Genomic DNA, 24,901 nt, shown 5'->3' on the forward strand with positions numbered 1-24,901 from the left:
CTTTGCACACAAGAGTCATTAACAACAACATACCCATGAAATAAAAACTAATATATTTTTAAAAAAACACACCTCCCTTCATGTATAATTCACTGACAGTGCGTACTTGCCCTGTTCGACCAACCCACAACTGTAAATACAAACACAGAAAAGATAGATAAGAAAACAAGTGTATTCCTGTGTTTGTGTCGCGTGAGTGTAAGCACTGCCTTGTCTCCTGTGGGCCCACAGCTTCGTTTGACGGCGGGAAGCACCAGGTCCAGCTGCCCTCTGTGAACAGTGCGTCGTTTGTACTACGCTTCCTGGAGATGTTGTGTCACAGCCTGCAGTGTGAGAACCTCTTCAGCAGTCAGCCCTTCAGTCCCTACCTGGGGGCCACACGCAGCCATGCTGAGTTCGAGAGGAGCAAATCAGGTACATCCAGCATTAGATCTATACTTAATGCAGCTGTAATGACCTGTCAAATTCCAAAACAGACAAAGCTATGATAAGGAAAACATAACAGGTACTTATATTTTTGGTTATTTGGTGTTTCTTTAATGTCGCCGTGAGGATGGTGGTTCCGTACAGTATGAGATTTCACTCCAGCCACAGATCTGCTATATTCTGTACAAATGGCACCTGATAGTAAGACTATGCTTAAAAATTGTGTTAATGTTGTTAAACTGCTTTTTAGAATGGTCCAGGTTTCCCAGCTTGTGCAATAGAACTGCATGCAGTTTTACCAACTTACCTTTGTCATTACTTGCCTTGTGCAAGGTTACTGCATTGCAAGTTATCCTATACTCCCCTTTACAATTCTGTTTAACCGAAGAGTCAGTTAGCTGGTTTCAGTGGCATTTGTTCTTATGCTGTCAACTAAGAGTCACCTAAATGATTGGCAATTCTCATTGTTCCTTGACTTCATAGTAAAAGAGGAGATGTCAGAAGCCTTAACAATAAACAGGGGGACAAAACGTTTCTCCAAAGACTCGCCGCCCTACACTGCTGCACTCTCGCCCAAGCTCCCAAGGACAGAGGCTCACCCTTCAGAAGGTAATACGCTTGGCTAGACATGCATCAATACCCATGAGCCCATGTATTGAGTCTGTTTGTTTTTTTTTTTCTTAGTTTTTCGTAGATTTAATCTGCGGAATAGCAGTGATTTAAAAAAGTTAAACGCCTTTTCATTTTAAAACAAACTTTCACTTAGAGATGATGTATTAAAGGCTTCATTAATTACATTATTGTTATTGTGTTTCTGTTTTACCCTCCGGAGCTCAAGATGGTTCTGTACATGTATTATGGGGTTCATGTCAAGGCTTTGTGTGGTGGTGTTTGTTCAACGCCTTCCATGAATAGTGGCTGTGTCATCCAAACGCAAGCACACCTGAATGAAGGGAGTGTCTATGATGGAGATTGCCTCACCTGCTTTTAGCCACGGAAAATGTTCCTTCCCAAAGCAGCCAATAGTTGTTCTGTAAAGAATGAGCATTACCAAAGTCCTTTGCCTCCATCCATTGGAACATGTTTGGAAATATGCAGTAATTATTCAATATCCAGGTGTTTTCAGGCTATCAAGGACAGTGGAGGATCAACTCGATATAAGCTTTTTCTATAGTAACTATCATTTAATACAGTGTTAATACTTATGCAGCTTTGGTTACTTCGGCTTGCCATTCATAGCACATCCTTGAAAGCACTTTCCCTTACTCAGTAATTTAGTTAAGGAGCACACACACACAGGAGATAGTGCAGTTATTATTATATTATGTTAGATTCAGAACTGTTGATGAAGTCGACATTAGTAATGAGTAGAGATGAAATTGGCAACTGATTTCCTAATCAAATATCGGACATGTAATGCATTGAGGACACTTACAGTATACAAAAGCAAGAAGCTAAATAAATGTGAACACTCTTCACAAAATACTGAAAACATGCTTGTGTATGTTATTAAACATAGTAATATCACTTATGAATTTAAAAAGCATTATCATTAAAAAGCAAGAAGACATGCTATTTTTAAAGTAGATTCTAACTCTTTCTCTTCAAGGAAATGCTAAGATTTAGTGTACCAACATTCAAGTGAAATGTGCTCCAGATTGGACCATGGCAGTTAATTAAATAATCTTTGTTTTGAGGCCCAGGCGATTTGTAATCGACTGATTGTTGCATCTCTATTGATAAACCGCTCTTCGTGTTTAGCAGAGACGTTGCCGCATGATGAGAGTGGGCTGCTGAAGGAGCATCGCTTTTCTGAAGAGTCCATGGACTCCGCCTCCAACTCCATGAATCCTCGCTCTCCTGCCCTTAGAAACCCGGCAGAGTACAGGCCCCAGGGCAGCTCACCCTATTACCGCAGCTCTCATCTGCCTGTGGGTGCCGCCTCCAGCTCCGCCCCCACCCCGCCCCTCCGCAGGATCTCCTCGAATCCTGCGGGGGGTAGCACCAGCTATCACGAGGTCAATATCAGCCGCATGCAGAGGAGAGTAGAAGGTATGGACTGAGCTCCACAATCAGTATACTTCAGTAATGTATTTATATGTAGTGTAAACCGACATAAGCAGCATTACAGTCTGTTGACTCGGCATGACCAGGTGAAACCAGCTTTACTACCAGATTTGATCAGTGCTGGTCTGTTCTTCAAGTCCAAGTGGCATTTGGGGCTTTTCTATCTTGGGAAACAATAGATTTCAAATATTTCTAGTTAGTGTTGCTTTTATGCTGCAGTGTTGTTTTATTTCCACTGCAATGCGTGCTTTTGGACATATAATGACATTGATGTATTCAGTATTGCTTTCTGTGTGCCTTTCTCAGTGCTGAATACTCTTCTAATTAAACATTTACATTCTCTGGATGTAAATTTGGTTTTGTTGTAGACAGTTAGACCTGAACAGAGATTTAAGTGTTGGATGCACTAACTTTTTTAATATTTCCAGTGTGGTCAATATTGTACTCTGCGTACTCAGATACTAAAAAGGTTCTTGTCTGCACAGCTGTAGTGCGATGATTCGTGCCGTTATGAAGTTAAAAGTAGCAACATATTGGCTACTCTCATGGCTGAATATACACTTTAAAAGTGTTTGTTGTCCCAGAGCAACCACTATCAGTGAGAACAGAGTTAAACACTTCCAGATGGCCCTTGACATTTTTCAAATGGGTCTGCTGCCATAGATACTTTTGGAACAAAAGTAAATAAGGTCCTGCAGCAGTGAGTGCAGTATCTTAGAAACTACAAATTGCTTGATGTTTGTATGCCATAACCCTCACCTTGCTATCAGTGGCTTTTAAAATTGATCAGGTATTACATGAAGTCACAAAGCGATGAAACTATAAACAGCAGTTGTTTCTACGTTTGGGGGGTTATATCAGACCATTTTAGAATTCAAAGGGCAATTTCCAGTGTTTAAACTTGATAGAAAATCTAAAGCATACCTTTTTCATACAACTGTTACCTGGGTTTGTTTATTAGAAATGTTCATCTCCAGTTCACTGTCCAGTAGAACATCTAATCTGGTTAGTGAGGCTGCTTCATTACTACTAAAAAATGAACAAAGAAGGAATGCAAATTCAACTTTCAGAAGCTATCTTTCCTTGAAACACTGAAATTGCAATGTTTGACCAAAAGGCTGCAGCAAACATAAATAGACTAAATCATATAATAATTAAAAGTCATCAGAAACAATCAAAATCAATCCTCCCACGCCCATAACAATGGCCACTGTGTAAGTGTCAAGATTGTGTGTTGTTTGTACCTGTACCGTACATTCCACATCCTCAGAAAGCTCTGTATTTGGATTACAATTCTAAAATGTAGTTTAAGCTCTAGAGACAAAGGCTTCCCTGTCTGTCTTGGCAGTAAGTCACTCTCCTGAAAAAGCATGCTTCTGCAAATAGTAGTAGGAATTAATAAATTATATTGTAGCTCTGCTACAGCTCATGAAGCTGTAGTGCTAATAATTTTCAGAAAACACTGCTATTTTTTTAGGCAATATAGTTGAGACGATCAGGCATTTTTTAATAGTTATATACATATTACAAGCTGGACGGTTGGGTTCTGTGTAACGATGGGATGTTTTGTGCAGCTGCTAGTTCCACGACGGGTCCTGATCTTCAGCTGACTGACAGAGAGACCCCCAGAGTGCCCAACAAGAACCCCTCGATCTGGTCTATAGATGAAGTGATGCAGTTTGTGAGAGACGCAGACCCCCAGGCCCTGGCTCCACACGCGGAGCTCTTCAAAAAACATGTGAGTCCCCTTCACATTGCATTCACACTGATTCTGTGCTCTGGTGATCATTTTCAGAGACCCATTTGGGAATGCATTCATTCTGAACTGAGAATTGATGTCACTTCAATTTCAGCTTTGCTCAGTGATACTATATTACCATTTTAACCAGTTTCAATCTCAAATATAGTGATTTGTCCAGTTCAGCCAAGCACTATGCAGTTATGCAATTTTCAGGTCATCTCAAATGTTTTTTGATCGATTTTTAAATATTTGAAGCGCTTTCACAATTTAAAACTTTGAAAGATAATTTTTCTTGAATCAGTAAATTAATGTTGCGTTGTTGCAAATGTGAACAGTGAAGTACAGTGCAATAGAACTGGTTCAGTATAAAGAAACAGTATTGGGGTAGATACAGTAAAGAGTACTTGCGCTCTTGCAGAAATGGAGTTACTTTGTTCTTCAGTCAGTGCTCCAGATCCTACCCGTCAAATGTTTTCCATCTTAGGCTGGCATATTTACACAGACCAGGCAGAGTCACAAGGCACTGTATCAACTCATGCCAATGATTACAATTACTACTGTCCATTACATTCATTGGTGATCAGTTGACAACAGATTGATGAGACATTATTAAATGGCAAACCTTTTGTCTGCAACTGTTTTGTAAGCATGTAGGAATTTGGATTGTATGTAACACTTTTCCATCCAAGATTCGTTGCTAAGTAAGTGAAGAACAGTATTTTTACTTTGACGAAAACAAAACACAAGTGAACATGTTGATATACATCATGGACTTTGTTTTTCATGGTACTTGGCATCTATATTAAATGAAACTGCATGCAGAGATGTAAAGAATTCATGTTCTTGTTTTCACAGGAAATCGATGGGAAGGCTTTGATGTTGCTGAGGAGTGATATGATAATGAAATACATGGGATTGAAGTTGGGCCCGGCTCTCAAGCTCTGCTACCACATCGAAAGGCTGAAACAAAGCAAGTACTAGCAGCTTAATGCTGAGGTATTTCCACAGATGACTGCCCATCCAGTTCTTCTATACCAACATAAAAATCAAGCAACGATGGACTGAACTTTACCATTCTGATCCTCCTTGCAAAAAAAACAAAAAGAAGCGAAACGACACTAGCGCTGTGTCATAGAGGGATACGTGTCAATAAGCAAACGCAACAAAACAAAGCAACATACTGAACTCTGGCACTGTCTCACGTTTAATGATGAAGAACCTTTGTGAGACGTTATTTATATTGCAGAGACCACAGTACCTTTGTTAAAATAACAAAAAAAAAGTTTTTATCATTGCGCAAAAAAAGAAAAAAATGAATTGCTTTTTCATGTTGTATCAGTATCAATTCAGCTGAATCCCAAAGGATAATTCTGTCTTGTGTTTACATTGCATATATGTTTGATTCATGTGATTCTTACAAGAGAATTGCGTATGACCCACACAGATGGATCCTTTTCTACACAGACAGGATTGTTTGCGTGATTCTACCACACATGGCAAGACAATGACTATTGACATTTTATTGTATTTAAGGTTTGAAAAATGACTGGAGTTTTTTTGTTTTTGTATTATTTGACATATATGACAGGTCACATATTGTATAATACCTTAACTGCTTTTTCTTTTGGTTTAAAAATATTTCTATGTCCTGTAGTTTGCATAGTTAGCTATGTACAAAAAACAAATATTACATACAAAATTAGTTGTTTTAACAAGTCAGTTATTTGACTGTATTCGGATGTAAATACCAAACCTCTACATAATTTAAGGATCAGCAGATAAAGGCTTGTTTATGCAGCTGTTTTTACAAAAGAATCAATAATAAAAAACATGTCAATAATATGGTTCAAGCTGTTTGCATTGCCAAAACCCCCTGTTGAGGCAATTTCTGTCTCTTAATCGATTTACCCTCCTTATGCAAAAACTAAACCCTCTATGCACTTTATCCTGTCAAGCACCCCTTATGTTCTTATCTCTCTCTCTCTCTCCAACCTCCAGATTTCTTTGACCTGGTTTAATCAGAAGGGCTGTCACTGAAATTAAACAATTATGAACTGAAGGTTTGCAATACATAAACCCCATGCTTGCTCCAACTTTTTTTATTTATTGAAACAGACCATGTTAAACAGCTGTATGAATAGGGCTTGTGTTTTTACTTAATTTTTTACATTTTGTTCTTAAAGAATACATTTCAGGATATCAGATTTGTTTTAACGTCCATGTACTGGTGCTACATCTTTTTGTGCTATATCTTTTTTTTGTTGTTGTTTATGCCCCTGCCCCCACTTTAAGCTGTGATAGCTTTGGTAGTATCCTTTTACTGTCTCAGCCTGTGACTAGAGAAATTCCAGGTTCTATTACCAAGCCTTGTTTTTTTTGTAGTTTTTTTTAATGGATTCAATTATAAACTTCAGGGACAAGAATGTACATTTTTTTTGTAGAAAAAGATATTTCAAAGTAACCCTTTAATTGTAAAATGCTATTCTAGAGAATTGGAACAAGTCCTTTTAAAAAAAAAAAAATGTGGTAAAGATTTTTTACTGCCTTTTTATACAGAGATGTTTTTAGTTTAAAAAGTAAAAGCGATTACTTAAAGCTACATGACAGATTGCCTTTCTTAATTTTAATATTCCTCAGGTTTAAGTAGATCTTGATTAGTAGAGAAGAATTCGATCTTTTGTTGGAACGTAATCGGATCTTCTAAATTCAACTACATTCTGTTGACCCGTCAACTTTATTGTGAAGATTTTACTGTTTTATTGTGCCATATGTTTATATATATATATATATATATATATGTGTCATGTTTTATATGCATCATTATTAACTCTAAATACTGGAATAACTGTTGTATTATAGATCTGCTACATGCATACATTCTTATCTAAAAAGATTTGTCAGAATAATGAAAATATTTTGTCTCCAGTTCACATCATGTATTTTTATAAAAAAAAATAAAATAAATGGTGGCTGTTCCTTGTATATTTCCTGGCTCTCTGTACCTTCTAAGAATATTTGTCATATTTTAATTGTTGCACCTAAATTTCATAAGTACCTTGGCAATGTTTTCCTCCTGCCATAATAAAGGGGTTACGTTGTGAAGCAAATATTGATCAAGGAATTTGTTTGACACTCCTGCAATGACCCTTAAGAAAACAGATTAAACGTTATTTTCCAGTACTGTATATGAAAACACACACACACACACATTACTGCAGAACTTTTTATTTTCTTCTTTCATGTACCTCATCCCGCTGAATTGTTTAAAAAAAAAAAACCCATCCCGGTCCTAGTATAAAATATCATTACTCAGATATCATTGCATACAAAATCTTTGCTTCTTACAGTACATAAAACAGGAACAGTTCACCTAGTCATGTGAACAATAACTGTACCTTTTTAAAAATAGCAATCTATCACTGACGTACTGTACTCTTCATCCCATGTGCGTCCTTAAATACAAAGCAAGATGTACGTATACATATATGTATGCAGAGTTTTGCAAACATTTAAAGTTATTTACACACAAAAGTAATAATAAGCCGTTTCACAATTATAAGATAGTGCCACCCTTGGTTGAAATCAAAAACAGAAAGTGCAAAAAGTCATTTTGAAAAATAAAACAACTGTAATGGTGAAAAATTTGAACGAAACCACATGCCCTAGGATGAAATTTGAATTATAATGCTGCTATCCTTAATAGAGGCTTTAAAAAAAAAAAACTAACATAGATAAAGATCATACATTTAATGCACAATTGCACAATATTTTTTAGGCTCTGTATGGATAGCAGAACAACAATTACAATTATTTCATCCTTGGGTTAGATTCAGTATTCAGTTAGAGCAGTATTTTTATTTTTTTTTTCTAGTTTTATGCTGTTAAATTAACCTCACATAAAACTTTCATTTAATGTAAACTATTGGCATATGTGTTTTATACAAAAGTGAATTGCAAAGAAAAGCAAATGTGCATCATATGTGTTCCTTTGCAGTTGTGGCACTACCTTTCACAGCACACTACAATATGGGGTACTCACAGGAATAATCCACTGAAAAATGATCAGGGCTCAGTGGATTGCAAAGCAAGAGGGACAGGAAACCTCTGGACAGTATCCACTGCAGTCTGAGATAAGGAAGAGTAGATTCAATACTTCACGTCTGCTAAATAAATACATGTCTCGACTAAATGTAATACTTCAATTTCCATTTTATTGAGACAATTTTTACTATGTGTGCTTCAATCACAAGTATAATAAATATTACAGCTGGCAAACTATATTATAGATCTAGAGATTCCATCCGTCCTGGGTGTGTCTTCTTTATTACTGTAGGCCCTGTGGACCCAATACAGCAGAGCATGGCAAATACAGACACAGTAATTGGTACTGAAGTCAAAAGTTCCTCTCCATAACATGTTAAATTACAATTTATTATTTAAGTAAACTGCAATTAAATTGGAAGCATCATGCATCTGCTCTGTACATGAAATCTTTAGCATCTTTTTAAATGTTATTGAATGTATTTTATTCCAAAAAGTTTTCTAAAATAAACATTTGGCTTGCTAACCTCATTGTGCCTGTAACCAGTTAAAAGCGCTTAAATTTTATGAACATTTAGCATTTATGGCACATGTTTTCTAATACTATTTGTACCCACCCTTTTATATGCCTTGTTAAAAGCCCACTGCCTTACAGCGTGACCTTCTGGTGAGACGGGGTAGTCTCTGCTTATTTTTCAAGTAGCAATTGAGACATGGTCCCTTACCACATATAGACATTCAAATAACTTTAATAATATTGAGAGAACCTAATCTTTATCAGCCTAAACCAATAGCACAGTAACATCCATACACACACACAGAGACACTACCATACTCCCACTGACAAGACAATGTAATTTGCAAAATGAGCTATAAATAGAGCTTGTGAAACAAAATACACTTGGGTCATCTCATAAACTGAAAAAAAAAAAAAAAAAAAAAAACATACCCAAATTGTGTCAAAAGCCTAAAGCAAAAATGTCATTAATTTCAACCACTTATGGGATACTAATATTTTCTGAGCAATTGCCTTTAAGAAGAATTTGTCTGCAGGTATTAAATAAATCCATTTATTAATGTATTGATTTCAAAACAAGAAAAGCTGACTTTTCATCACTTCATCTTTTCTACAGCTGAGTACTAATCGATGGCAATTAACTTAAACATTGATGGTTGGTTTCATGGACCCTGCTTATCGCTAATTTTGGACTAACTAATGTTATTTTAGGTAAAGTAGTCCAAGACTACCTGTAAGTTTTTTAAAAGCCGGATGTAAGATAATTTCATCTTGGGTGCTGATATTGTTTCTGCTGAACCAAGGCCACAAACTGACAATGAAAATGTAATAATAATAATCTTTATTTTTATATATAGTTGTTATAAAATATCTTGCAAACTTAGCAAGAGCAACTGAGTCGTCACATAAATATGACCACTCCTTAACCTAAACTCGAGCTACTGCTGTGGAAACTGGGATATGTACTTCTTTGTTGAATTTAATCAGAGATTACATCTTGCCTAGGACTGCAATCTCACAATTCACTGCAGAGATGATGCATTTCTAAGGAAAGTGAAATAAAAATGATTTCATTCAAAAAAGGTGAGTGGAGGATACGCCCTATAGCCTGGAGATCGCAGGTTCGAATCTAGGCTATGTCACTGCCGACCGTGACCAGGGGTTCCCAGGGGGCGGCGCACAACTGGCCAAGCACCGCCCAGGTAGGGAGGGCTTAGGTCGGTAGGGGAATCTATGGTTCACTGTACACCAGCGGCCTCTGTGGTTGATTGGCTCCACTGCAGACCCGCAGGCGCCCTATCAGATCTGTGCTGTCCTCCAGTGCTATAGTCTGGTGGCTTCGCTGTGGATCCGCAGTGTGAAGAATTACGGATTGACAGGAGCGTGTTTCGGAGGAACCGTGTTTCAGCCTCCATTTCCTTTGTCGCCGGGGGGGGGTTGCAGCGGTGAACCGGGATAAAAAAAAAAGGGAAGTGAAATAATCGCTTAAAAATTACATACCATTGCCAGATTGTTATTGATTGGTATTCATTAATTGTGCAAACAAAGGAAACCAAGGGATCAAATTGTTTTGTGTGTTGAGTAATTAACATGTTTCAATCCATTGAATCAGTACCTAACAACTTTAATTTCTCAAAGGTTATTACTCTGAAAATACGAATATCGGCACACCCCTATTCATTCGAAATGTTTTTGTCACTTATCATAGAAACCAGATACGTCACTCTTACAACTGGTCTTCCTCCTTCATGAATATTAAAAGACTAGGAACTAGAGAATAAAAGTGTGTGTGGAGCAGATAATATTAGTAGGGTCAATTGTGGCAATACATACTCATGATGTATTTGTGAAACAGAATATTCATGATACATCAATATTTTTGCTCCTACAGTTTTAGTGTTTAGGATACAGTGGGTTAGGTACACTCAAGGCCACAGTTTGATTATGAGTTGTTCTTTGAATCAAATAGCTTAGCAACCACAGGTTTTTCCGTGGATATCTTAATAACAATTACAGGACTGTGTCCTGACTCAGGGATATTTCTTACATATTTTTTTGTTTACTAATATTCATGAACAGGATATAACCCGTTATCAAAGCAACACCAACTAAATTTACCCAAGCACTAGGTGCCTCATTTCCTTGGGAAAAATGCAGCCAAGCGCTGCTTTTTAATAGGAAGGATATGTATCTCCTGTGAGTTTATTTTCTTTAATTTGATGCCCCTGTTTTTCAGAGGTTTTTTCAGAGGGTCGTTGCCGTCTCGCTGCTCGGCTTGGGTCTTGGCGTCGTAACACTGCTGCAGCATGGCCTCCTGAGCACTGTCTCGTTTGAAAGAAAAGTTCTTGGTGGACACCCCAGACAGGCCTTTGATCTTCCCACAGAATATAGCGGGAACAGCATCTTTGACCGCTACAATGACCTTGGCTGTCTGGGACGTGCTGACAATTTCTATGTTGCTTCCACCGCATTTGGGGTCACAGCCAGGTCTGTTACTGTTGGGGTCCACCAGCCACTTGTGCTGTTTGCTAAACTCAAATGAAGTCACTTTCTGAAAACCCTCGTTTAGCTGTGGGACATCTAAAGTGAATGCAGCACTGGATGATTCATCACCAGAGCGAGTTGGGCGCTCTACCAAAGATATGAGAGGGTCTTTGCTGGTGTCCGAATGAGACATGGGTACACCCTGTTTCCTGACACGACTCATTGAGAGATCCAGGACACTGTCTTGCTGGTAAGGAATTTCCTGTTTTGTTGGCAAAGGCAGGACTTTGATGGAGAGATCGAGTGCTTCCCCATCATTGGGTGGTAGCGTTGTAGAGACTGCTAGCTGACTTATGTGTGTAACAACACTGGTTTGCATGTGCTGGGGGCTCAAAGCTTCTTTAGCAGGAGTTTGGGTGCTTTTGGTCAAAGTGCAGACCGATTTAGGTGAGTCTATGAATCCCTTAGATTCGGTGCTCTGTGGGACCGGAATTGGGATGGGAATAGGAATGGGAACTGGAAGGGGAACGATGACAGGATAGGGGACGAGGAGGGTGGGAGGGGGCACCAGTGGGGACAGGGGGGAACTATACGTCTGGCTAGGCGGTGGTGGGAAAAAGTTTGAAGAGAAATTGTCTGTGGGAGCCGAGCTGGCAGAATGGCAAACTGATGGACCTAAGTTGCTCTGAGAGGGGAACAGATCCTGGAGAATGGTGGCAAAGCCTGGATTCTGGAATAAAGGCAGGATCCCAGGCTCTTGTGCTTGGGTAGAAGACTTCTGGTCCAGTGGGGGTGCATGGCTGAAAGAGAGGGAAGAGTTCTGACACAAGACATTGTTTTGTAAGGATATTGTGGGACAAGAAGGGCCCTGAGACAACATGGGAGAGTTCAAGTGCTGAAACACATGCTGCTCCAGAACAAGTGGCAGTGGAATGGGCCCTTGACTAGTCATGACGTAAGGAGTGTTGCCAGCAGGGTTCATTTGAGGAGTGGCGCTTCCTGCTACCTGCAGGTGAATGGGCAGCATCACTGGACTTTCTCCAAGGCAGATGGGTTGGAGGACAGTAGCAGCAACTTTCAGAGCCACCCCAGTGGGAGATTCAACTGAAGGGGTCACCATGGGAGGAGCTGGCACCGCCACAAGCGGGGACAGGGGTTTCTTCATCATGCCTGTGGGGTTAATGTTCCAGGCCTCGGCTGTGATGAGCTGGGTCATTCCATTTTCAAGCTTGCCACTGGCGGTGCTAACTGCAGTCGGGGAGCTGGCCATGTCCAGGGGCAGGCTGGCCTGAGCATCCTTGTAGAGATTCTCCATTTGACTGGATGTTCCTTCCTTTCCAACCCTGAGCTTTCACCTATCCGCTTTAGTTTGCGATCACTTAGCTCTCATGGTCTCCAGTCTGGCTTTAGAGGCTAAAAAAAAGAGAAGATTGAATCACTCAGCAATTAAAACACTGTCCTCTGATATACTGTAGCCTCTAGTGTGTCACTTTGCATCAAGACTAGTTACTGTGGCATTAAATGTTTGATGGTAAATGGTTAAGGGTTCTGGCGATTGAGTATATCCCATAGAATATATTACCAATAAATATATTTGCAGTTCTGCAAGATAGTTGCTGCACAAAAGACAGAGGATGGTATGGGGGGGGGGGGGGGGGGGGGGGGGGGGGGGGGGGGGGATAGACACATACAAACCTAGAAAATGCTATCCAACAAAGAAAAGCACTGTTGGTCATTATGTATTAAGAATGCTGGCACCATATAAATAACCTCCCTCTTTGGCAGATAGCTGCTATTAAAAATAGTTAAAAGGACAAAAACACTTCTATAGCCAAGCACTCTGATGCCATAGCAAATGCGACTCAAATGAAGTAGTTACTATTTTGAGGATTCTCTACTCACTGATGAATACCAGGAAAGATTAGGGTACTTGTAAACGGTGGATCACAATAAAGTAAAGCTGGCATTTATTTTTTTTATTTATTTATTTTTTAATATCAATAATTTTCTAGTTAAAAAGCAATTGCAAAACAATAAAGATATACATATCAGAGCTCATACTATTATAAAATAAAGAGATAAAATAGTTAAAAATAAATACATAAATATTTTCAAGTAAGCAAATCTCAGTGGTCAAACCCAAAGCTCAGCCAGCGAGATTGAGGCCAAACTCCCCTGCTGGTCGAGCCCCATCCATCCATACCACAGTCTGCTCCAAATACTGCCATTTTGTGTAGCACAAAAAGAAATAGCATATGTTACAAAATGGAGTAATCACAAGAACTGTCTGCAGAGCTCAATGGCTGTGATATAAACCAAGCTATTGAACCCCCAGTGAAACAATGGGGAGTCAAAACAGATTAAACTGTTTAAACAACTGTAATCACAGACATGAAGCAGTACATGCATTAAAGGAAGTAACAGATATTCACAGTAATGGATATTCATCATTGGGTACTTCCAGCCCATCAGAACAGCATCCTTCCACTGCAAATTAGGGTTACAATAGCAGCTTTGGGGGAAAGAATACTACTTTAATCTCTGGAATGTAAACAGAACTGATTCATGTCAGTGAAAACCTTTTCTAGCGTGCACACCCAAAGACATCTGGCTAGCTGTCCTCAAACCTGGTTCTCCAGTTCTCATGCGCCTTGTTGAAAACGAGGGGGAAAAAACAAAACAAGGCACTACATTTTACTCCTTGTCTAGTTTCCTACAACAGTCACCATAGCAACATGCTACAGTGTATCTCTCCAAGTGACAAGCTTTGTGTCTGGAATTGTCAAATATAGTACAGTATATATCACCTAGCCCAAGACTTGAGAAGAGCTACTGTGTGGCTGCAGACATTACTTCTTTTGCACAGCTGTCATCCTTCTGCATAGAGGAATACTACAGGTTTCATTTTGTTCCATATTCACTGACTGCACCAATTAATATTCAGCTTCACAACAAACGGCAAGCTCTATTGTAACAATACAAATGCTGCTGACTTTTAACTCTATATTAATCCCTTAATAAAGTCAGGATACCATACATAAAGCATGTTTTACAGTTGCTGTATAATGAATGGCTGCTGCTTTGATAATTAAAATAGAGCGCTCGCACTCAGGGCTGTATTCTGATCACAGCGCAAACAGCACTGCCCCCGATTCTGTGGCGCAAAAATGGAGCGGAGACGTAAAAAAAACCCACTGCGCTGAAATGGTATTCTGAAGACATGTCCTGTGCCTTTATATAGTGTCTGCCCCATCGCCACAGGGCGTGGTCTCATTAACATATTCGCCAAAGAGATTCTGATGACAGTGCAATGGGGTCCCAAACAGTCCCAGCTGAAACTAGGTTTATTTAGTAGCACAATCAGGAACTTTAACAATTTAACACACTATAAAAAGCTTAGTCCAAAGTAGCAAATGTGTGCATTTAGACTGACACAGAAAGACAAAATCAAAGTAAAAAAAAACTAAAAAAAAGCCTTCTTAGACAAATACCATTTAAAAAAAATACTCCAAAGTGGTTAACTTTCTTGTTTACTGTTCACATGACAGCCTATCAGTGTGTCTGTACTAGCTTTTCTGTGACCTGTACTGTACAGTAGGGGGTGGGACAGTGCTGCATTGTTTTGATTTAGGTTGCTAAAATCTAGTTTTCAGCATTGGAGGTAAAATACCAAAAACGGATGACAAAGCAAAAAAAGCAAAGTATATTTTGGCTAAGGATTGTGTCAAGAAATTTCCCAAAGCAACTTTACATGCAGATTGAGGCGAATTGTTTTCCACATCTTGTGATGTGACTTTGGACAAAATACAATCGATCGCTATTTCGATTTAGAATCACACACTACTACAGAGGCTGCTAAACAAAACGTAACATAAACAGCTTTCAGAAAACAAACTTGCAAGTCAATGCAGACAAAAAGTATTCCTGTCAGTTGTATCCAATTTAAAAATCAGTACTACAGGTAGGATCCAGCACAGCCACCTCGCTTCAAACAACCCACTGCTTACTTTTTAAACGCAGTTAGAATTTTAGCCCCGAATAGATTGTTTTCTTTCTTTTAATTCGGTACTAATAAAATCAATTCTTAGATGGCACAAACAACATGACAATGAACATGCTGCATATATATATTATATATATATATATATATATATATATATATATATATATATATATATATATAGCCTTTATTAAAGGATGCCAGATGCCCTTGAGGGTAACTGAGTTTTGGGACTGTTTCTAATCGATTTCCGCATCTGTATAACTTGGCAAAGCATTGCCTTACATTTCCAAATAATTCAGTGGATCAATGAATGGGCAAGTCTTCACAACACAAAGACAATGTCAGCAGCAACTGCTGGGCATGTTACATGATTGCCTTTAAAAAAAGACAGCATTCCACTTTAGCAAGGAAGCACTATTTTTAGGCTTTTATAGTGCTCTGAAATATTATCTACCCCAGCTTATTTAATGTTTAAACAGGTCTGCGAAATCCTAATTTTATTCCATAACCTATCCGGGAAAAATATGTAAATTCTCCACAATTTAATAATAATCATGGATGACATGCTTGCTGTTACTATAAATTCATCCATTGACAGGAAGGGTATATCAGGTATGTAATATTATTTTCATTAATGCATTACAAAAATAACAACATAGTTAGGCTAAATTGGTTTATTGAAACAAAAAGTATGGTACATAAAGAAAATATCTGATGAATTGTTGTACACCGTGTGGACCTAGTCGATACATACAAGGCCAGGCCACTGGGAGAGAATACATAAAACACACATTATGACACAGAACCAAAAAAAAAAACAGTGGGAAATACACATAAAGCAATAATGTAGGGCACAGCTTATAGCCAGGACCAGAAGCAGTGGACGAATGAATGTTAACAGATACTAATATAGCAATCTCTCTGTGTTGTGAAGCGTGGTTTACATAGTCTCTCAGCGAGTGACCTACCACTTGCTGTTCTGTGCTGGTTGTTCTTGCTCTGTGCTACTTCCGCGCAACATAATCGCCACTTCTACATTCAAAATCAGAGCCTTGTGGTGACGCAAGCGCATTCTGTCTCTTAAAGGGTTTGTTGCCTGGCCCTGATTGGATAGCAGATTCCCTAACCTACTCAGCATTGATTGGCTGGGTGCTGCCACTGTGACACTAAACACTCTTGCGCTGGGTTTTTATTTTGATCAGTATCGCACTTTTGGAGAAGCCACGCCCTATGGGGCAGACGTGTTTGACTTTAACCACTGCGTCTGTGATTGTACTCGTTTCATCAAAATCGAGCCCTTAGTGATGATAAGCACTTTCTTAATATTGGTCTTAATGATCTTAATTTTAAGGTTGAGTACTGGGTAATTCTCAAGTGATGCCCATTCATTTACGTATTAATGATTTGTACATAGAATAAGGTGGAAAGTGTGGGATTCCTATATATTTTGCTCAGCAGCCTCAGATTCAGTGCAGTCATTCTGATTCTGCAATTCCAAAACGATCATAGCCAACTCACCTCATTAGAATACAGTAATATTCACAGCTCACACTAACTAGGAATGACTCTGCAGTTACAGAATTGATAACACTGCAGCATGGTGTGGTAAAACTACCTCACTGACATGGGGTAATGGATCACGGTCCAATCAGGGTCGTGACACAGAAGTGTACCGCTATCGCAGTCCTTGGATATGCCTTACCAAGCGCACTAAAAACCAAGGCTGAACTGAAGAACACAAAAAAGGAAAAGAAAAAAACACTGAGCAAACACCATTGCCGTATGAACAATCCCCATGGAAACACGTACATATTTAGGCCACAGTTGCCACGGAGTTGATGAAAATGTATCAAAATTAAAAGGACTCAACTTGGCCAGGTTTCTACTAATTACGGGAATTAGAATTCACGGCTAGAAGTCTTCAGTTCAAATTTACATCAGGGTGTTTTTTTGTTATTTTTTTCCCCCAGCCCTGCCTGCATTCAGTCCGAAGGTTAAAGTGATGCTAATAAGCCATACCTGTCACTTAAAGAAAATATTTAATTGGAGAATAAAATGCTGTGTTGAACAGTAATAGCTCCAACATTGAAGGCTGACCTATTCACCTCTGGCTTCGTACTTAAACAAATAAAATCAGTCTGAGGATGTTGGAGGTAAACATTAAATTATCTAATCACTCACAACACAAATGGAGCAGGAACTCACAAGCAGTGAAAATACTGCATACAAGCCGATTCCTACAAAACTGACCATTTCTACGACCAGACTTAAAAATACTTGCATTAGCAAACACACAATGAGATGTGACGTGGCAGGGTACTGATTATTTATTGAGAAAAAAAAATAAAACTAATTAGATTAATAACACAGTACAGGGCTAACAATTTCTAACTATCATTTTGAGGATGGACTTTGCATGCTTTTACACACAACAAGGCCAATGCTCAACATTGCAGTGTGCATAACAGAAGAACAGAAGGAAATTATGCCATGATTGGGCATTTTTTGGGCCTATAATTATATAGCCTAGTTCACAAGACAACTGCACTCAAGTAATTTTCAGTCCATTATAACCTCAAGTCAGCCATATAATCAATGGACAGGGGTCAAATTAAAATAATTGGGCAATGCATTGTGCTGCCAAAAGGTAGAGCCAATGGAACCAGTGAATTTATTTAGCTCTCTTCTACTTGCAGCTGTAAACTCTCTGCAAGTTCAAGAGAGAGCTGGGCAGCGGTTGCTAGGAGATCATGGAATGTAAACATATTGTCCTGGCATATTTTGGGAGCATTGCAAGGTCCATTTCTTATAGAAAAAATTCCCATTTAAATATTATTCTCTGTTGTGCCTTGTGATTTTTTTTTTTTTTCAGCAATTTGTGGTTAGTGTTTGCACTCATGGACTATGTTATTAAGCCTACATTTCACAATTTTTTTTTTTTTTATTTTTATTTTTTTTACCTCAGACCATTTATTTGAATGCCTGTCTGGAAAATTAAAATTCAATTCAGAATTGCAACTGAAAGTACACAGAAATATAATTCACAAAGTGTGCTAAAAATAATGAACTCTTGATCCTATAACAGTTGAAGCTTAAGCAAAAGCACTTGACTTTCCCTCTTTTTTGTGTTTGTGACCAAGAAAAAAGTTCCTGATGCGATGCAGTTTTACTAACGTTCAGATCACCTCAAGCTTAGTTTACCAGACCAAACTATACATTCATGTTTTATCGACTGGCTTTTAAAACAGACAAAACAGTCAACCTAAAAAGACCTTGAGATTGGTGATGTTTATGTGCTCAGACTCAGCTAAGTAAAACACCCCAGCCACAACTATACAAAACTAAAGCTATCATATCATGAAAAATTAGACCACAATAAAAAAATGTGAGGTCACGTTTTCCCATATACTGTCCAAATTTTGATAGTTGTGCTTGGTTAGTAAAATACATATTGTTAAAGCATGTTTCCGTTAGATTGGGCACAAAATACTATTCAGTCACACACCAGGGCATGTTTAAGACTGCTGGCATACTGTGGCCTTTCAAAGCAAATTGCTTACATTTTGTATGTGTAGTAGCCAGTGCTCCAGATAAGGTTTTGAGTCCGGGAGTAACATACTCTCTAATTTTAACACTTACAGAGTAAAATGTATTACCTTTAAGTCATGAGTAATTTTAATTAAATACTGTACAACCTTTAATGGTAATGGGGTAGGCATTAAAAAAGCACCTTCCTTTTTAACTGCAATGTTACTTTGAACCACTGTACTAAAACTTAGTATTAAATAAAATTAGAGACATCAGCTATTCTTATTCACTTTATTGACCACAGCCAATATGACTTAGATATGAAGATAACCACAGAAACAGAACATATATAAGAAGCACATAAACAGTACTTATATTTTAACATTAAATTCTTGAACTCAGTGAACATGTTAAGACTTCAATATAAAGCCATACAGATAATAAACTAATGAAATGCAGTACTAAGTTATAAAACAGTTTGTTTAATATTACAGGCACCTTTTTTTAGCGGTTGCCTTTGACGATGGTTCCAGTTGGGTTTGTAGCTGGACTGGGGTGTTTATACTTCAACCTGTGTCGCTTGGAATTTTTCTTATTCTTACTGTGATTGGCTGCAAAGACAACAGGGCTAGCCAGAGACTGGATAATGTTTGTTGGGTTGGTTTTTCTTGTGTTCTGTTTCCTAGTAACTGAAGACATTGTATTCTGGGAGACGTAGTTTTTAGTAGAAGTTTTAAGGGAGGCAGACAAGCTGTGCAGCAAAATTGCAATGCATATTTTTATGCATTACAATTAAATTTAGTGCGTATTTCACATTTTTTAATATGTAAAAAAGGCAGGTATGCAGCTTATCTGGACTGCTTGTAGCAGCACAGAACTGCCAAATGCATCTGGGCTATGGCATATTATTTAATCTCTAAAGACCTAGCACTGTTTTACAATGCAGACATGTGGCAAAGTGGCTGCTATTTGTGAACAGGTGCAGAGGTGATGCAGTGCAGGAATAATCACAGACAAGTGTAATCTGGTTTGGAAAAGGTTTTATTTTTAATCCGGGTCTGGTAACCAAAAGAATAAGCCCCAGCAATACACACCAATGTGTAATGCACGGAGCTAATAATAATAACGGGTTGCAGCCCAAACAATAAACACTTTATCTACCCAACAATAATACCAAACACGGTCACCAGTCCTGGGTGCATGCAGTAGTGCTCGTGGTCGGTGATAACAGGTTATTTTCTGTGACTGTAGTGCAGTGCTGATCTGGTTTTGTGTGCTGGCCCAAGGCAACAGCTCCGGATTCATGTTTAGCCGTCTAGCGATATACAAACACAGACAGTTACTTAAACAGACATGAACAAACAAACAAAACACTCACAAATATTTCTAGTACGCTTTTCTCTACATCTCCTTCCAGTTGATAACACAAACCAAGCGAAGGAAAAGATTTACGATTCTCCGTCCCATTTATGCTAACACTCATGACCCCTTGGTAAACGACTGCAGCTGTCTCTAATGCCTGCAGCTGCTACATTGTTTACCTTCCGGGTCAATACGTTCCTGCAACAGTCTTGCCTTCTTCCAGGCTGACCGACTTCCCGACCCTGGAAATGAACTCGCCAGTCTGTCCAAAGACTTCCCGTTTCGCTAGTTAGTGCCCTCACAGGTCAGGAGGGAGATTTACAACCAGAACTCATTATATTTGTGTCACAAGGCACCATAATAATGACGTATTTTTGTACATTTAACCCATTTAGGTTTGCTGTTTAATTCAACACATTATTAACTATGAGGATGAAAGTTCAAACAGACACAGAACACTGCACTCATTACTAGTCATGTCGTGCATTTTTAGAAACAATATGAAAACACTATTATAAAATGACAAAGAAAAGAAATAGACAAATCCTGCCATAATACTAATCTTGTGAGTAACTGTGTAGGTCATAAACATCCACAGGAGTGACATCCCATTTACATAAAAGTGGTGTCTTTGTTTCTCCTTGTCACCTCAGTAGTGTCTAAGCATGTTGTTGGTTGCAAAGCATGTCAGCTATTGGGGGAAGCAGTTGGTTGTTTACTGCATTTAAGGACTGGAAAGAATTTCACTCTCCAGTTGAAATAAGCTATTGTAAGAAGTAAACTACCTGAAAGTAAGACATGCTGCCAACTGAGAGCTTTCCTTAACCTAGAACGAGAACAGATTTCAAATAGCTCACAGTGCATTTACTATTACAATGTGATTATTTAATAATATTGAATTAGCTGTAAACCCATTGCAATAACTCATCTGCAGCATCACTGCACTCCTAGACTTCTCCTTGGTGTCTCTATTGTACACCATGCTTTTCTAGTCAAACATCAATAAATAGCATCCATCTGGTTTTGTTTTGACCCTCTTTGCTTCATGTTTTAGGTAGTCATTTGTATCGGTCTCTTCTACCACACTTCTGCCAGTACGTCAGGGCTGTACTTGATTATATTCATATTGGTTTTCAAATCAATGGCAAGCTTTCCTGGTTGGACCCAACTGATGAGAAAGCTTCCAAAAGCTGATATATATTAAAGGCAAACCCAATAAAGAGATGCATTTATAGCGCAAATCCTTTGAATTTTTTTCTTTTCTTGCTGCATCCCACTAATTTAGCCGATTGTATTTTTAGAGGCTGCTAGTAGAGGTGTCTGCTTGCTGGGAATTAATCCAGGATGAGATCCAAACGCATGCTGTGATGTCCAGAGCACTGAACTCACTCCATTACTGAACTGGCAGCTATGTATTTGGCAGAACCGTTTTTACAAAAACAGTTATTTTTACAGGCCTACCATTGAACATTCCATGAGGAAATCCTGGCCTAGCTGTCTGTGCATGCTGTTACTCAACTAACCTAGACAGAGACAGATATTTGCCTATTGTCGCACGTGGTGACAAACTACTGTAAATCAAAGTTTGTTCAAAGCTTTTTTGAGATTTGCATAATGTGTTTTTTATTTGTATCATGCAATACATGCTGACAGTTCAGTAAGGCAATGGAGGTTAAAACCGGGGCTTCTGATTTCAGTTTTAACCGATAAAAAAACGATAAAACAACCCAGATACAAAAAAATAACAAATTCGGTGTATATCCAATAAACACAGAAAAAACACCAGAAATGGTTACTCAATTCACATTGACCTCATCCCGTTCCATTAAAATTTTAAAAAACTACCTTTCCCAGTGCAGTTGAGCAATGTCCCTCCTTCCTGACTTGTACCTAACATTGATTCGTTCTGAATACTTTAAACCCGCCCCAACTGCCGAGTGGCAGCAAATTCCTACATTTCTATTGGAGACTCCACTTGCGAGACTAAAAACAAGATTACAATTAGAAGGCTTCTTCATAGGATTTAAATCTGTATTAGTTAGATAAAGAGATTTTAAAACAGAATTGCAAATTGTGGTGAAATGTAAATAAATGCATGGACACACAAAAACCCCATATGCCCATGACCACAAGGATTTTGTTGTGAAAGACAGCAAAGGAAAGAAGGTACAATTGAAGACTGCAAGTACTGTCAAGTTACTAAACATATTGTGACAGAAAACAGCCAAACACCGAAAAATGAAATTAATAAAACCCGAAAAACAGAAGCCCTAGTTATAGCATAGTAAAGTAAAAAAAAATAAATAAATACTGTCAATGCCCATTGCGCCTTCTGGAATGAATTGTCATTCTTTGTCACTGATTGATAATCAAGAGTCTTGACAAAAATAACACAATAGCATCTCGGTAACAAGTTGATAGCATCTTCCAATCCCAGCTCCCATGTAGCCTGTTTCCTATAGCAACAAAGTTTACATGTTAGAGAACACCCTGCACAGTTTATAAGAAACGCATTAGGTTACCTTTGCTGGATTCCACGTCGTCTGTATTGCAGACTTACATGTTTAAACATATTGTACTCAGGAGTTTTTGCAGGAGAAAAAAAAGTCTTCTAAGGATTGCAGTGTATCCAGATCACTGTCCCTCCTGCTAAAATATTGGTTTTCTGTTCCCACAATATGCTACTCGTTTCAATCTGAGCGCCAGCATTGTTGCTGGAGGGAGCAAGAACTGAAAACACTGCAATGTTTAGGAGAGAAATATTTTCTCCTTCCCATTTTAAATTGTAGCAAAGAAAATAATTCCATAAATCTTAGCCATTTTTCACTTCTACCAGCTACATGTGCCAAATGTGCTGTTTTAAAAGAAACTCCTGTTATAGCACATATGTATTTTAATTTGAAAACATGACATCTGGTGCTATTTTAGGTTACAGGAAACTCTCAATTTCTATGTCTTTTCCTTTTCCTTGGGTTATTTGTTTGTACTTGTACACCCTGGGTCATTTCACCTCAGCAGTTTCTTCTAGGCAAAAGCATGTTACTGTCTGAAGGCATGTCAGCCAACAGGGGAAGCAGCTGATTGGTTACTGACAGAAAAGAAGCCAGTGAAGGGGTGGAGACAATTTCGGTCTCCGGGGGAAATGACCCAGGAAGTACAAGACAGTCAAAAAGCATGGCTTCCAAACAGAATTTTCTTTAACTTAGTGCTGTACCAGAGATCATCATGTTTTGAAATTAAAATAAATGTATTTGTTTCATAACTGCACATTTGAGACCTATAAAATGAATAGATTTGCATACATGAGAAATCTTAAGAAACTATTTTATTACAGTAGCTACATTTACTTTAAACACCTTGCATGCTCATCACGCTGAGTCACTTATACCCTAGCTCTCCATGGCAGCCCTGCACCCTATCGACAGTGTTATCTATAACACTTGTAAACACCTTTTTTACAGCAACTAATGGCACAAGCTAAACAGCTTTACATTCAGTCAGAAAAAGGGCTGAATTAAAAACCTCTTACAAAAACCTAAACCTGTCAGGATCATTTAAGACAACCTCTTCTTCAGCTCACTGCCCTCATATTCATGCATAAACTCAACCCTTTCACAAAGCAGACTTAATCGCCACAGGTTTACATTTTAGTTCCATGTTGTGACTTGGCATTAGATTTCATGCTCAAGTGATTTTCTTTCAAAAGCTGACAAAACTGTAATACAGTAAGATCAGCCTTGAGTTGACAGCTCTTGGGTTGGCAGCTCAAGAGGGAGCTGGCATTCATATCATACCTCACCTCTACATTCAATTCCTGCCTATGCCGGTACAGTACAGTCTTTATAGTACTCTGTCTGTTAAAGGGAGTCTATCATAGGGCCATGGTATGGTTGATGTCACAGATGATCAATTTGACTCTGGATCATGAAATCACTGGTGGACTTCAAATTGATCTTCTGTAGCAGGGGGCTTTATATGCAGACTTGGATTTAGTTCAACAGCTTTACTGCTGGTACTCCGATTGGATCACGGCCACAGCTACAACCTTTCCTTGTTTAATTGTGTCTCACAGCATGGCTTTCTGCAGCGCATTCAGTCTATGTAGGCAGAGATGTTTGGAACAGGCTTATATTTATGCCTTACTGGTTGAACCTGTTTGGAAAAGCAACTGGCTATCTTCTAGTCAAGGCTCCTGCCATTGGAAAGAATCGGGCGTTTAAAACAGAAGAAATGAAGGAGTCTGCCGCCTCTCCAGTCTCCAAGCTATCCTGTCCCTGTTGCCATGGCTTCCCTACAGTCAGTCTCTCCACTATCAGCAAACAAAATTATGGGCAGGGGTACCACGAAAGGCAAGGCCAAAGGCCACAGATGTAATGAACATATGTATAATGTTGTACTGTCTTGTCTAAGCTTTAATAAATATTGTGGTTTCTATAGCATGAGTTTTCCTGATTGAAATTACATTAATCCCAACATCATAAAAATCAACTGCATAATCGCAGGCCCATTTCTCTTATGCCATGCGACTGTGAAATTAGACTAAATCTTTACAAACTATAATAATACATACTGCCCAAACAGACAATCTCAAGTAGGAAAACATTTATTTTAATACACAGCCTTGCATACTGAAACGGATTCATATTGTAAAATTGTGTCTTTTATATTTAAAAAGGCTGTCAGTACTATAACACAAAATATGTTTGTATAGCACCTGTCAATGATCCAAAGG

General features: G+C 38.5%; 2 protein-coding genes across 6 annotated transcripts in view; one reads left to right on the forward strand and one right to left on the reverse strand.

Annotated features, from left to right (window-relative positions):
- The window catches only part of scml2 (Scm polycomb group protein like 2), a 60,116-nt gene extending 54,836 nt beyond the window's left edge, over window positions 1–5,280 (forward strand). For 3 of the 5 annotated variants that reach the window (XM_041259134.1, XM_041259136.1, XM_041259138.1), the window contains 5 exons: window positions 232–414; window positions 910–1,035; window positions 2,188–2,478; window positions 4,068–4,231; window positions 5,090–5,280. In XM_041259134.1, coding sequence (XP_041115068.1) covers window positions 232–414; window positions 910–1,035; window positions 2,188–2,478; window positions 4,068–4,231; window positions 5,090–5,215 — 890 coding nt within the window. In that variant the 3' untranslated portion in view covers window positions 5,216–5,280. The remainder of the gene's footprint in view (window positions 1–231; window positions 415–909; window positions 1,036–2,187; window positions 2,479–4,067; window positions 4,232–5,089) is intronic. The other 2 variants (XM_041259135.1, XM_041259137.1) reach the window with 2 other exon arrangements.
- A 93-nt stretch (window positions 5,281–5,373) lies between these two features.
- Window positions 5,374–24,901, reverse strand: part of LOC121320632 (retinoic acid-induced protein 2-like) — a 30,314-nt gene continuing 10,786 nt past the window's right edge. Inside the window, exon 2 of the mRNA XM_041259139.1 lies at window positions 5,374–12,689. Within this exon, the coding sequence (XP_041115073.1) occupies window positions 10,927–12,591 (1,665 nt within the window). The 5' untranslated portion in view covers window positions 12,592–12,689 and the 3' untranslated portion in view covers window positions 5,374–10,926. The remainder of the gene's footprint in view (window positions 12,690–24,901) is intronic.

The sequence above is a fragment of the Polyodon spathula genome, chromosome 9 (assembly GCF_017654505.1).
Source record: "Polyodon spathula isolate WHYD16114869_AA chromosome 9, ASM1765450v1, whole genome shotgun sequence".
NCBI classification, from domain to species: Eukaryota; Metazoa; Chordata; class Actinopteri; order Acipenseriformes; family Polyodontidae; genus Polyodon; species Polyodon spathula.